General features: G+C 40.5%; 3 protein-coding genes across 3 annotated transcripts in view; all 3 read left to right on the top strand.

The window, feature by feature from the left end:
• The window catches only part of LOC146472187 (uncharacterized), a 155,072-nt gene that overhangs the window by 40,188 nt on the left and 100,495 nt on the right, over positions 1-14,389 (top strand). Inside the window, exon 8 of the mRNA XM_085119594.1 lies at positions 7,860-9,128. The gene's annotated coding sequence lies outside the window, so the exon portion shown is untranslated. The remainder of the gene's footprint in view (positions 1-7,859; positions 9,129-14,389) is intronic.
• LOC146472188 (uncharacterized) overlaps positions 1-14,389 on the top strand; it is a 118,271-nt gene that overhangs the window by 3,387 nt on the left and 100,495 nt on the right. The window contains exons 2-5 of the mRNA XM_085119595.1: positions 104-1,337; positions 1,727-1,813; positions 2,403-2,513; positions 4,095-9,128. Of these exons, the coding sequence (XP_084975721.1) occupies positions 104-1,337; positions 1,727-1,813; positions 2,403-2,513; positions 4,095-7,531 (4,869 nt within the window). The 3' untranslated portion in view covers positions 7,532-9,128. The remainder of the gene's footprint in view (positions 1-103; positions 1,338-1,726; positions 1,814-2,402; positions 2,514-4,094; positions 9,129-14,389) is intronic.
• The window catches only part of LOC146472191 (uncharacterized), a 62,802-nt gene that overhangs the window by 6,521 nt on the left and 41,892 nt on the right, over positions 1-14,389 (top strand). The gene's annotated exons all lie outside the window — the stretch shown is intronic.

The following is a 14,389-nucleotide window of genomic DNA, read 5'->3' as shown; positions in this document are numbered from 1 at the left end:
AATAGATTTGAGTTTTGGTGACCATGATCTCTCATTACTGCCTGGTTTTAGCACATTAGTATGTTGAGTTTCCTTCATTAAATCAATTACACATTTGTTTTAGGATTCCTCCTTGCCTAGCACGTCAGCCTGTACATCACAGGAATGCCTAGAAAGTGGGTCAACTTTGGCTTCCAACAGGAAACTAAAAGTTACTCTACTCAGTAGTGAATGGCGATCTACAAAAGGAGGCTTGTCAACCATTAACAGAGAGCTTGCCATCCAGTTAGCAAAACACCACAATGTGGAAGTCAGTGTCTATCTCCCTTACTGTGGTGAAGAGGATAAAAGGGTCGCTGCTAGTCACAATGTCCATCTTATTGAAGCAGAGGAGATTCCTGGTTATGATCCAATTGACTGGTTGGCCACTATTCCAAAAGATCATGTCATGGATTGTGTGATAGGCCATGGAGTCCATCTTGGTCGCCAAGTGTCCCTTATAAAACGTCTACATTGTCATTGTAAATGGATTCAGGTTGTTCATGCCGACCCTGAAGAACTTGGAATGTTCAAGAGCTATGCAGACCCCATTTCCAAAGGTGAGAAAAAGCACCAGGCAGAGGTTAAACTCTGTGAATTAGCTGATCAAGTCGTAGCAGTTGGACCCAAGCTGGCTGACGCTTTCTCCTGTTACCTCCGTTCCTGTGGAAAGGACCAAGATGTTCTCAATCTCACCCCAGGGGTGTTCTCTGAGTTTGCTGATGTGAAGCAAGCCACTGAAGAAAGAAGAACATTTCGTGTTTTAGTGTTTGGGCGTGGGGATAACGAAGACTTTCACCTGAAGGGATATGATATTGCTGCCAGGGCAATTGCTGTGCTAAAAGACGTGTCGCAACCCTACAAACTTGTGTTTGTTGGTGCACCAAGAGGAGAAGAAGAGAAAGTCAGAGAAATGTTACTCAAGGAAGGCATTGCTCCTACTCAACTAACTGTGCGTAGTTTTAAGGAAAGAGAGCAGCTAGCTCAACAGTTTTCCGAGGCAGATCTTGCTATTATGCCCTCAAGAACTGAAGGCTTTGGGCTGGCTGCTCTTGAAGCTTTATCTGCTGGTCTTCCTGTGCTTGTCAGTGGTAACTCGGGTCTTGGAGAAACTTTAAAGAATGTGCTGTATGGTTCTTACAGCGTCGTGAATTCAGAAGATCCTAAAGAGTGGGCCAAGGCAATCAGGGCAGTTTGTGAAAAAAACAGGGATGTACGGCTTGGAGAGACCAAAGATCTTTGTGGAAAATATGCACAGAAATACAGTTGGGAGGAACAGTGTGGCAGACTTGTAGAAAGGATGCTGAACATTTCGCAAAGTAAGTACATAGTGATTAATGCATGGTGTTTGAAATTTACTTGGATGTGCGCTAGGTTTTTTTTTCCTCAAGTGAAGATGGCCCTGTTCTGGAAGAAACCTTCGTTTTCTTTAGCTGCTTGCATTTAGTAAGAAGCCTATTATGTACCACAAGATTTCTGGTTTCCAAGCAGCATAAGTTAGGATCACAACAGTAAAACAATGTACCTGTAAATTGATACCAGTTGTGTCCAAATTATGACAGGTAAAATAGATTCCATTGTTAGTGGATGTGTTGCTGTTTTTCCACTGAGGTAGTGGCACTGACAATTTACTTCTGAGTGGTGCTGCTAGAAGGAGGAAAATAAAAATGGGTGGACCTATGTTTCTATATATGTTTTTTTTCTTAAGGGAGCAATGCCAGTGACGAGGATGGAAGGCACGTGGTAATCGTTGAGGCCAACAAGGACCCTTCACTTGTTATGGAGGTTCAACAAGGTACTATCGCATATTTTGTTAAATGTCTGCTAGGATGAACATACATGTTGTCTTCTTATTAGGTCACAGTTTATGGTAACATCGCACTATTGACTTAAGGAAGGTACCTCCTGTTGTTAGTGCGCATACATTCTGCGCATCTCAGGAATTTCCGAGTGATTCGATTTCTTAATGACAGAGCCTCTCGATAAAAATGAATTCTGGGGAAAGTTATGACTGCTGGAAAAGCAGACATCTTGTAAGTGCTCAGAGGAATCTTGGGAGAAAATTGAAGGTAATGACGAAGTTTTTAGAGGTCGATGAGCTTCATTCTGGAGACGTTTTAAATGGTCCTGGCTAAGATCTGCTTTTCCTGTATAGTCATAAACCAGACAAAGCTAACTTTCTATTAGGTGTCACCGTCCTTAACAAAGGAAGTTCTTAGTCTTAGTATCACCCAGCCAAAGTCATAACGCTCAAATACTAACCTCTGGAAACTGTGATGGGCTCTGTTGCTTGTCAACAGATCACCAGTTTGTCAGAAATTAATTTGTCTTTTGCAAGGAGTCACACATCTAGTTAAAGAGAGCAATGCATTTTTTTCACCCAGTTTCATCTGAGGAGACGAATTTAGCAAAGGGCAAAAGACCATTGTCTCCAAGCACAACACGCACTTCAACTCCGAAGCAGCCCAAACTGTCAAGTAGTAAAGGTCTTACAGGTAATTCTTACGGTTTTTAATTCCCTAAAGCAAAGATCCGAAAGTATGGAAATGCTATGAAAAGTGATTTGGGAGTCAGTTGTGCTTGTTGGCCTGGGGAAGGGAAGTGTACGTCAGTTCTGTCATTCAGTTCATGCCATTTGCTATTGTAGTTTGTGTATTTATTTAAATCTACTTGATCTTCAGGTTGCTATGGTGACTAGTCTTAAGAGTCCTTGTTAAACTGTGCTAGCTAACGTTTTGTCAAAATAAGTTCTTGCAAAATATTTATTTCTCCTTTTTGACAAGAAATAAGCCAGAAATACTGAAGGTAACGAGAAAACCACTGCTAATCGGTACTTTATTACATTACAATAGACATTCCATAAAACACCAGAATGACAATAAAAATAGGGAACGATGTTTTTTGGTTTGCAAACATGTTTCATTCCTTCAGTTGAAGCCGTTGAAAATTAGCGCAGGCAGATTCTATAACAGGAAAGCAATTCGAGGTGCCCTCAGTGCGACAAGCCGCTGAATCATTCAAGATGTTTCATGAGTGTCTCATAATGTGTCCCAGCACAGGTGCTCACGAACGCGGGTGGAAATGTGGCGAGTGGTCTCACCAATATAGCTGGCATTACAGCCAGTGCAAGTAAATTTGTTATAACGCGCGAGCTAAGTCCCTGATTACGCAGCTTAAAGGCCCGTTTAAACGATTTCAACATTCGCCCAACATTCGTTCAACAAAAGTTGAATGGTGTTGGGCATATGTTGGATGAACGAAGTGTTCAAACGACTTCAACGACTTCAGCTTTTTAAAGAACAAAGGAAATGTTGAATCGATGCTGAATGAAAGTTTAAACCAATTTAAATTTGATTCAATACACTTTCGACAAGCTTTCAGCATTTTTCTCACGCTTTCAACTATGTTGAACGACCTGTTCAAACGCCCCCGACATTTGGCTTAACAACCGTGTTGAACGCATGTTGAAGCAAATGTTGAAACTGTTTAAATAGGCCTCAAAACACAACAAACTTTCTTGACGTTGACAGAAGTGCAATATCGCCAAACTAGGGGCCTTAACTTGGGCCCCTTTCGTTAGTTAGATGGTGCCTCCGTAGGTTTCACGCTGCGTCCCTCTCGGATTGTTTTACTGTTGTAGATTCTGTCTACACTAATTTCAAACTCAAACTGAAGGAAGCAATGCACATTAAGTGGATAATGCGTATTCTTATTCAACACGTTGGACGTGGTAATCTGTCGTTGTCCGTGTAACACCTCTTTCCGTATGTATCGTTATTGTAACTGACGATGGCATTTGACTGACATGCCGAAACATGGTCTGCAAACTGAAAAACGTCGTTCTCTCTTTACAATAGACATTGAACTGAGTTGAAAAAATCTAGATAACTTTTTCCTTTTTATATGGAATGTATAGTCAGCAAAACTGCAGGTGTTTGGGAGGGGAGTGGGTTGGTGTACTAACGGGGAATGGTGCAAGAATTGGAACTAAAAATCTCTTATCTTAGGGTTAGTGATAATTTCGTCTTGCAAGACCTGAGGATCAGCTGAAAGAAACAATTGTCACTTTTTTGTAGGTACCGACAACTCAGTTGTTGAGAAGTTGCTCAGAGCAGAGTACAATAGACGCGCTCACTTAAGGCCGCTTCTTTGGGACAACACTATTCAATTGCCTCTTGAAGACGTCTACACGAGATTGAAAATAATTTCAAGACCAAAAGGTGGCGTTCGAGCAGAAGGTTGTGAGGTGAACGTTTATGACATCTTTAGGGCTCTTAGCAAAGGTGAAGATGTCATGACACTGGTTGAGGGAAGTCCCGGAATTGGCAAAACGACTTTTTGCCTTAAACTTGCTCATGACTGGGCAAATAAGAACACTGCAACAACGTTTACGTCTCCCAGTTTTGAATTTGTGCTGTTGTTAAAATGCCGAGACATCGATGGAGATATCATGGAAGCCATCACTGAACAACTTCTTCCAAAGGATATTGACGAAAATACCACCGAAAAGCTGTTGGATTTCTTGAGGGACATTCATAACCAGGAGAGAATTTTAATTATTTTGGACGGTCTTGACGAGCTTCCCGAAAAATCAAAGCATTACGTGGATGAACTTCTTCACAGAAGAATTCTGCCTTTTTGTTATGTCCTGGCCACTTGTCGACAAGAGAGAGGAATTGACGTCAGAAAGGAGTTTGTTTTTGACGTGCTTTTACAGATCGAAGGATTCACTGAAAGCGATGCTTTGGAGTATATCAGGAAACATTTTAAGAGCGTTGATCCAGAACATTGTGCAAAAGGAGAGGGACTCATAGAAGAAATAAAAGAAAACACTTTATTACATGCCCTCCGAAACAATCCACTAAATCTACTTCTCCTGTGTGTTATTTATGAAGACTATGCAGGAAAACTCCCATCTTCCCGTACTGAGCTTTACCAAATCATTGTCCGGTGCCTTTTGAGAAGATATTGTACAAAACACGGTCGAAAGGCCCATGAAGACGACAGAGATTTAGAGAAAGAATTTGTAGAGGACATCCTTGCACTTGGAATGCTAGCTTGGAAATGCTTGCTGAACGATCGCCATAGTTTTCGTGAAGACGAATTGAAAGAATTGGAAAGGAAAAATGAGAAGTTGGTTGCTCGTGGACTAGGTCTTCTTTACAAGGAGGAAAGTTTGAAGAGATTAAATCCACAACATGAATACTGCTTTCTTCATAAGTCTTTTCAGGAGTACCTGGCTGCATCATATATTGCGTACAAGCTAAGAAAAGACGAGTTTAACGTGTTTGAGCATTTAGGCTATGCTGATTTGGTAGGAAAATATCCACAAGTATTTCTATTTGTAGCTGGTCTGCTTGGTGAGGAAGCACTCATTCTATTCACTCAGATTGGCGAGAACCGGTGCAGCTGTTGGGGGAATCACTGGCCCAATATCAGTTATCGGGAAGCAACTTTCTTCATTGAGAGCTTTGTTGAAAGTGGAAATGCTGAACGAATGGCGGCTACTCTTTGTTCTTTCATACCTTTTCCACTCGAAATCTCGATTTACCCTCGTGGGGAAGACTGTGACTGGATTTGCCAGCACTTTGTAAATGTTTTGAAGGCCTGCCAAAGCTTTTCAACTTTACAGCAGCCTGTTAAACTTACTGTGACTGACTCAAACAATCTTGACGAGAGCGAAATTGCAACTCTCACAGATCTCCTAATATCCTGCTCGCACGTTACGACTCTAAGCTTCTCTGACCGTGAGTTGACGGTAAAAGAAGCCAATATTCTGTTTCATGGGTTAGCTGCAAACCCCAGTTTACTGGAGTTTATCCTTACAGTGACGAACGACATACCTCCTGATGCGGCTGCTATCATTGGTAAAGGTTTAGCTGCAAGTAAGACCTTAAGAAAAGTGACTTTTGCATTGTCGGAAGAGTGGCGTGAGGCTTGGACCGCTGCTCTTGAAGACGGATTATCTGCTGTTACACCACTTACGTCTGTTGTTCTGAAGATTTATGGTTCAATGAGTGAAACTGCAATAGAGGCCTTAGAAAAGCTCTTTACAAACAAATCCTTAACCTCGGTGTCTCTAATTATTTGTGGTGACATGCAGGATTCATTAGCTGCTGCAGTTTGTAAAGGACTTGAAGGTCCAACCTTTTTAAACTCTCTTGATCTTCGAGTCAGTGGAAATCTGAGTAATTTTTGTGCCAGTTTGTTAGAAAGAGGACTTGACAAAAATCGTTCATTGAATTGTTTCAGAGCGTTCGTCTATGGACAGCACCCTAAAAACTGGCACACCGTTTTGAAGAATCTGCGTTTCTCAAAGAAGGCACCAGTTGTCCTTGATTTTCACCCAGACACTGGCAGCAAAGTGACAGCCAATCATGTGGCCTCTCTACGTCCTGTTGTCCTTGCGAATGGGCTAATTCCAAAACATCACTTGACCGTAAACCTTTGGGGCGAGTTCTGTTTAGAAGGGAGTGAATGTCTATGTGATGTATTGGGACAATTCCCGCTTTCTAGTCTGACTTTAAATATCCACGGCAGATTAACTGATGATTTTGCTGATTGTATGGCGAGACGTTTTAAGCCACCGAACGCTTTGTCTTGCCTTACTTTGAACATCTGGGGGGAGATGAGCTTAAAGGGAAAGGATGTCCTTCACGAAATGTCACAAAACAACCCGGCAGTTCTGTTAAGTGTGAACGACTCGTGTGTAGTTTCAGATGAATTGTTTAGTGGGCTAGATTGCTCTGTCAATAATTCTTCCCCAGTTAAAGACAATGGAAAAAACGAGCTCAGTCTTAAAATCAACTATTACGAGTCCGAAGACCGGCAAGACTATCTTCGGGATGTTCTGATTCAAAACGCATCGGTGACTTCGCTCAGTGTTACAGTTAACAACACCATACGCACGTTTCATAGGCGCAGGAATTCCGCGATGAATTTTTTGGCATACGGTCTGCACGGTTTCTTGGCTAATACATTGATTTCAACATTAAGTCTGACAATCAACAACTATAGTAGCTTTTTCCAAACAACGGAAACAGTCTTTTGTAGTAGTTTGAGGGACCTTACATCGCTACGTGAACTCACTCTGACCATTAACAACTTTGAAGAACTTGTAGTAGACCCAGTTTACGAACCTATTTCAATGTCGGCTTTTGCAGCAAACAAGTCACTGACTACATTCACTCTGACAGTGAATGAGTACAGTGTCCCAGATTGCAAGTGGGTAGTCTACCTGGTTGGTGATTTGGAGCACAACACATCAATAACGACATTCAATCTGACCTTCAACATCTGCGATGAAGTAAGCGAAGGCTGGTTACACAAACTTCGTAGCATTTTGCCTCAAAGCGACTCGTTGAAAACATTGAGGTTACAAGTGAGTGACCATTGTGCAACAAGTGAAGGCCATATTTACGACTTAAGTAAGCTTTCGCTGACGAGCAAATCATTGTCCTCGATTGATTTAACAGTAACTTTTTATGGAATGACGGAAAGTTCATCGAATTAAGACCAACAATGAGAAGCAATGGGCTTATTCTAGAGTTTGACACAGTGAGGTTTCCACCAGTTAAGATGTTTTGGCGCAGAAAACTTTCACGGGCAGGTCAAAAGTAATGCAGAAAATTTTGTCAAACAGCTGCTGTTCCCACTGCAGAGAAATTAACGTCTGGATTACAAGCGGCCGTTGACAATTTAGCGCTCTGTAACCATTAAGTAATCATATAGTCTCCTCCGCAGCCGTTCTTAGTGTCGTCACGCAACGCTTCTCGGAGGAGCGTTGCGTGACGACACTAAGAACGGCTGCGTAGGAGACTAGTAATCATACTCCCCTTCAGTAAATTTTTTGTGCTCTGGGGGCTTATTCCACCGTTTTGAGCTTTCTTTAAGACCAGTTATTTCTTTCGTTAGTTTTATTTAAGGTGGTCCACTTCTATTTAGTGGCTCGTTGGTAACATGTTTGAATAGAACTTTTTAGTAGGAAAGATTCAACTGATTTTATTGAGTTTTGGCACCCTCAATAAGAAACGTTTGATCTCTAAGAAGATTTTATTTATTTTGTAGTAGCAGTTGAAATTTTTGAGAACTCAGGTGTTTTGAAAACCTTATTTTCCAAAAAAAAAAAAAAGTCCACAATTTTGGAATTCGATGACAGATTTTTTTGTAGTATTTCATCAAATTCTGAATTCTTCAACTTCTTAATTTTCACATTTGCAAGTTTCGTGGAAATAATGACAGTACAACTCGCTACGCAGAAAGTTGTTTAAATTTACTTTGAAATTGCTATGTTAATGCATTTGACTAAGCTGACACACATGTTGTGAAACAGTGCAACGAGACTATCTCTCATTTGGAAGGCTAATGTCACCCAGAGCTTTAGTAAAAGAAATAAGGCAATCAGAAACCAAAACGCGACCACAGCTGGCACTAGAAGAACTGGCATGGTTTTAGAGGGGACTATCCCTTCTCCCCGGGTAAGGATTTCGCATAGACGCCGTATTCTCGAGCTCTGAATCTAAGGTTTTTCGGGGGTAAAATAGAAGGCAAAAAAGTGACAATCCTGATGTGTATAAGGTATTAATTGTTACGTGCCTACAGTATAAAATTGTTTGCCGCATGTTTCCGATTGCTCAGGTTCTTTCTATAAAGCTTTGGGTCACGGCATTAGCCTTTCAGATGAAGGAGAGGCTGGCCGCACTCTCCCGCTATTTCCTTGTCAGTTAAGACACATGCATTAGCATAATATTTTAAAAGTAAAGATACCCGGTATCGTTCTGCGTAGTGAATTGTATGTTCATGATTTCCTTAAGGCGCTCTTACACTAAGCAATTTTTCTTGCAACTTATCTCGCAATCTTGTTGCACCGTTGTGACACAAGTTGCACGGATCGTTGCCTAGTGTAACATGCCCTGAAATGAACATGCCTTGCAACGTTTTTGTTGCAGTCGCCGTCGCACTTAGTAGAACGGCCTTCTACTTCTCGCAACGATTGCGACAACTAAAAAATTGCGACACATGTTCGTCTCAGGGCATGTTACAGTAGGCAACAATTCGTGTAACTTGTGTCGCAACAAAATTGCGAGACAAGTTGCAAGAAAAATTGACTAGTGTAACAGCACCTTTGAAACTTGAGAGCTCTGAGGCCTATTTGGTGAAATAAGGAAACAATCTGTCGTTGGATTTCAGATTTATTCTGATTTTTTGTAAAAAACATGCTTTCAAAAATATGATATCTCAAATGTTTTAGAGCCACAACATACTAGTAGATACCATTTTCTTATAGTTGAAACAAAACTCAAAGAAATCGGTGAAATCTTCCTGCGAAAAAGCGCGATTCGAAAAAGCCACCAACGCGCCAAACAGCTTCGATTTGTTATTCCTCATACAAAGCCTTACAGAGCGCTTAAGGAAGGTGCCTTCTTTTGTTGCTGCGCATACGTTCTGCGCATCTCGAGATACTCGGGTTTCCTATGGGTGGTGCCTACTAATACAGGGATACTTTTGCGCGGTTTAAAACTATGCAGAGAAAGCAGAACTTAGCAAGTGCTCTTGGTATCCATAAAGAAAATTGGGGGTAATCATGAATTTTTTCAGAAATAATAAACCTTCAATTTGGGATAAAATGCCATACATTGCTTTGTATTTTAGCACGTTTTGGAATTATTGTTGCTTAATTATCTCTAAAAAAAATGCGTGGTTACCCCCGATTTTCTTTCTGGATTTCAGTAGCCCATACTAAGAATAGTCATAAACTGGGCAAAAATACTTCTGTATTAGTATACCGTCCTTGAGGCCGCTTGTAACTTGGTACCGCTTGCACTCAAAGGTGACGACTCTGTGCTCGCAGGTAGCTTGCGTTTTCACGGCACACACGGGTGAAGCTACATCGCATACACAAGCCTGTCTTGTGGTTATGCTCTATAGCCTTATGCTTCCTTCACATGTGCCAACCTTCTTGTTAATTGTAAAAACCAAGGTTAGCCGTTGGGTGGTTTGGGGCGCTTTTCATTCGGCCAAACGTTCCTGTTAAGGCTGGAAAAAAATAGATGCTGATTGGAACAGCATTTTCGGCTCCATTCACGAGTTTCGTGCGTAACCAATCAGCTTACGTCGGAGAAAGCGGACTGCCCGAGTAGGAATTGCCGAATGGAACGGAAGTTTCTGGCTCCGATTTTCCGGAAAATTTGGGAAACTTCGCGACGTGTACCCGAATTTCCGTAATTTTATTACGGAAAATTTCAGTTCCGTTCGATTCCTCGCCCAAATGTTTAGCGTCCCTAGTCTTCTCTTGGCTTTCAAATTTATTGGCCACTTTTATATTCTTACGACTCAACATTTAAACAAAGCTTCGTTTTTTTTAAGGGAAAGTCAAAAGTAGTATACACTGAAATACTCTGACGTGAAGATGAGCTGTTTTTGTAGCTCTGTTACTAAAATCAATAGACTACACGCAGGAGTTTAATAAGAAAAAAAATCTCGTAATCTTCAGTCATTACCTTTCCAGCGTAAATGAAAAAAAAATTTTTTTTGCATTCGTTGCAAACTTGAAACTCTTTGGTAGATTAAAAAAAAAGAAGGAATTTACGTGTTAGTGCAAGAAGAAATGGGAATTTGCGCCAATCTAACAGTAATTTCTGTCCCAACCAGTTGAATTACCGCAGAAAGTCGTCCGTTTGGTCCGGAAAATCTCCGTTTGATCCGCGCATTTCGACCATTAAACCGAAAATTTTGGCCGAATGGAAAGCCCCCAACTCCTCTTTTGCCTTTCGGAGGGGAGCGTCGGAAATTCTATACCTTTGTCATTTCACCAGTTTCCAGCCCCTAAACAGGGACAGTCGTGCGGCATTGTAAACAGAAAACACCATCTCTTTCGCTTGGTATGAAAAAAGACCTTACTGTCAAGCGTGGTTTTCATTAGAACATAAGTATAAGCACAAACACTTAAGCAAGTGAGAATACCTGCGACATAAGAATAAGCACAAGAGGAACGAACACGCTCTTTCTTCTTATCCTTATGCTTATCTTTATGTCGCAGTTTTTACTAACAAGAACGGGGACGACATAAGCACAAGCACGAGGCAATTAGCCGTTTCGTCCGCCATCTGATCTTGCTCAGCATGTTAAGTTAACATCGAGGGGAGCTTGTATCGAGAATTCTGTGAAGAAATTGTTTTCTGCGCGTGCATCTGCCCTTATGCTTATGTACTCACTTGCTTATCTGTATGCTTATGATTTTGTCTTAGTGAAAACCAGGTCTTATTCAGCGATGACCCCAAACATCCGGGTCAACACATGTCTTAGATTTAAGTATCACACGATCATATTACACCAGTTTTGTGCGTGGAATATTACCATCATTTTACATTGGTAAGCAAGGCGAAAAAAATGGAGCTCTGGAAACGTGAGTGTTTTGATACTTTGGCTTGTATCCCAGTGGTAACAGGAGCCTCTATCTGCATTAACTCCTCGAGTCAATCCATTCCTGAGTAGATCTGTGTTTTAGAACTGCTTTTCCCGCGAAAAGGGGTGACGTATGACAATTCAATTGTTATCGCTTTTCTTTGATTGGATAGCAGTTGGCGGTCCAAAGGTCCCTTGAGACTCGTTCTAAAAATAAACTTACTTAGGAAATGGTTGACTATAAGGCTTAGTATAAGAGATAGAGGCTCCAGGTCATAAGCGTTCGAATATTGTCATTATTCGTCCTACTGTGGGTACTGTTTGTTGCTTAAGTATTCTTTGAAATTTAGATATATTTAAGGCTTGAAAACGCACGTGAAATCGAAGAGACATGGCTTATCCAAGAGTAGCCTTGTAAAGTTGCATTCTGTATTAATTAAGGACGGTGCCTACTAATACCGTAGTATTTTTGTGCGGTTTATGACTCTGCGAGAAAAGCAGATCTTAACAAGGCCTATTGGAATCCAAAAAGAAAATTGGGGGTAACCACGCATTTTTCAGAGATAAGTAAGCAATAATATCTCTAAAAAACGCCAAAATATAAAGCAATGTATGGGATTTTTTCCTAAATTGAAGCTTAATTATCTCTGAAAAATGCACGGTTACCCCCAATTTTCTTTTGAGATACCAAAAGCAATTGGTAAGGTCTGCTTTATCCGTATAGTTTAAACCGCGCAAAAATATTCCTGTATTAGTAGGCACCACCCATAGGAAACCCGAGTATCTCGCGATGCGCAGAACGTATGCGCAGTAACAATAGTAGGCACCGTCCTTAAGTGAGGGCCATAACGCTTTTACTGTCAACTGGCACTTTGTTCCTCGTTAAACATTTCACAACCAAAGTAGCTAAAAATCAAATGTGGGTAAGAAGCCTAATTTGGTTTTTGTAAAGAAACAAACGAATGTAAAATCGCAGAGACATAGCTCATTCAAGAGTAGCCTTACAAAGTTGTATTCTGTATAAATTTTTGTGTAGATTTTTAATTAAGTACAGTGTCGGTACATATATTCCCTGTTAAATCGTTGAGGGCCAGAGCGGCTTAAGTGACACTTTGTTCCTCGTTAAACCTTTGTGACCACCAAAATAGCTGGAAATCAAATGTGGGTAAGAAGCCTAATTTGGTTTTTTGTAAAGACACAAAAAGAACGTGAAATCGCAAAGACGTGTCTTATCCAAGAGTAGTTGTGTTCTTAAGTAAGGGCGACAACGCTTTTAGTGTCAACTGACATTTTGTTCCTCGTTAAACCTTTCACAACAAAAGTAACTCAAATTCAAATGTGGGTAAGAAGCCTAATTTGGTTTTTGTAAAGAAACAAAACGAACGTGAAATCGCAGAGACATAGCTCATCCAAGAGTAGCCTTACAAAGTTGTGTTCTGTATAAATTTTTGTATAGATTTTTAAATGTGTATAATGACATTACATATATTGGTGTTAAACCATTGAGGGCCACAGCGTTTTTAGTGTCAACTGACATTTTGTCCCTCGTTAAACCTTTCATAGCCAAAATAGCTGGAAATCAAATGTGGGTAAGAAGCCTAATTTGGTTGGCAGAGACATTACTTATACTTGTAACGTTGTTTTCTGTATAAATTAAATCAAATGTGGATAAGAAGCCTAATTTATTTTTGTAAAGAAACAAAAAATCGAGAGCATTAAAGTGGAGTACTCGAATAGTTTTATCATTCTACCACAGGAAAGTACCGCTGAATAGCTTTCATATGAATGGTCACACTTAAGAATTTCGTCCACACACTTCATTTGAATGCTACCACCACACAAAGACTGAATAGTCAAATGCAATAACTGATAATTTTTGTAGTTGGTGATAGATTGTTATTTACTGAAAGTATGTTGGGTGGCTTTTCAACGCAGAAGTCTCGAGTCTGGACGAGCTTTTGAGACTTTTAGTGGTGTATAGAGCGGTTGTCATTCTAGTGTTGTAACACCAAAAACCAAATTCATTGCTCTGGCCAATCATAGCAGACGAAAACAACATTTAACCAATCAGAATTCGAAGCAAATACGTGTTACCGGCGTCAAGCGCGGGAAAACGAGTACGAGCCAGTTTACGATTGGTTTTACTTTTTCTTCTTATTGGTTGAAAAAGTGGCGATTTCTGATAACCAATCAGAGCGCAGTAAAACAAAGCCTCGGCGGTCACGAAATTCCTTTCGAAACTCAACTGAAATCCGCTCTATAAACAAAAATATTTAAGTATTTTACCAATAATGCAACAAATATTGCTGCCCTTATAACGTCATGGTTTAGAATAGACATTGAAGTTTTTGTAATATAAATTCAAGCAAATTGCGATGGGTAGCGTCATTGTAATGTTTTACTTAGCTGCAAGGAACATTCCTCAACAGACCTGTAGAGATTAATTTTTTGAGCCGGCAGACTGTAAAACTTCTTAGAATATGTACACTTTGTAACAATTTCCACAAAATAAACTTTGCTGGTAATAATCAGTGTTGTTTCCTTTCCATACCACCGAATAGGCCGTTTACACAGGCGAATTTAGATGCGATTTCGGTAGCTAATGCTTGCGATGTGTAATTTTTGTCTAGACCAAAAGTGAAAACGCGAGAACGCGCGGGCGTTGATTCATTCGCGCGTGTTTTCTTGCTTCCACCACCTTTGAGAAAAATAATATAAGATACAGCTCGCCGAGTCTGGGTTTTGGCATGTTCGTGTCTCCAAAGGGATCTCTGAACGCAGTCTTTATGTTAACATCGCATGCACTCTTCTCTCGTCAAATAAAAATGACAGTTGAAGTCTCACCTGAATTCGCCCGCGTTGGGGACCTTATGAAAAAAAGTTTTTCCCTTTTCACACCAAAGTTTGGTACGACCAAAATTTTGTTGCATTGGACTTCCAATTGCTGTTGCTGAATATAATAAGTTGT

This window comes from Pavona decussata, unplaced genomic scaffold (genome assembly GCF_977016875.1).
Source record: "Pavona decussata unplaced genomic scaffold, jaPavDecu1.1 SCAFFOLD_100, whole genome shotgun sequence".
NCBI classification, from domain to species: domain Eukaryota; kingdom Metazoa; phylum Cnidaria; class Anthozoa; order Scleractinia; family Agariciidae; genus Pavona; species Pavona decussata.
This window is presented reverse-complemented; position numbering and strand designations above follow the sequence as displayed.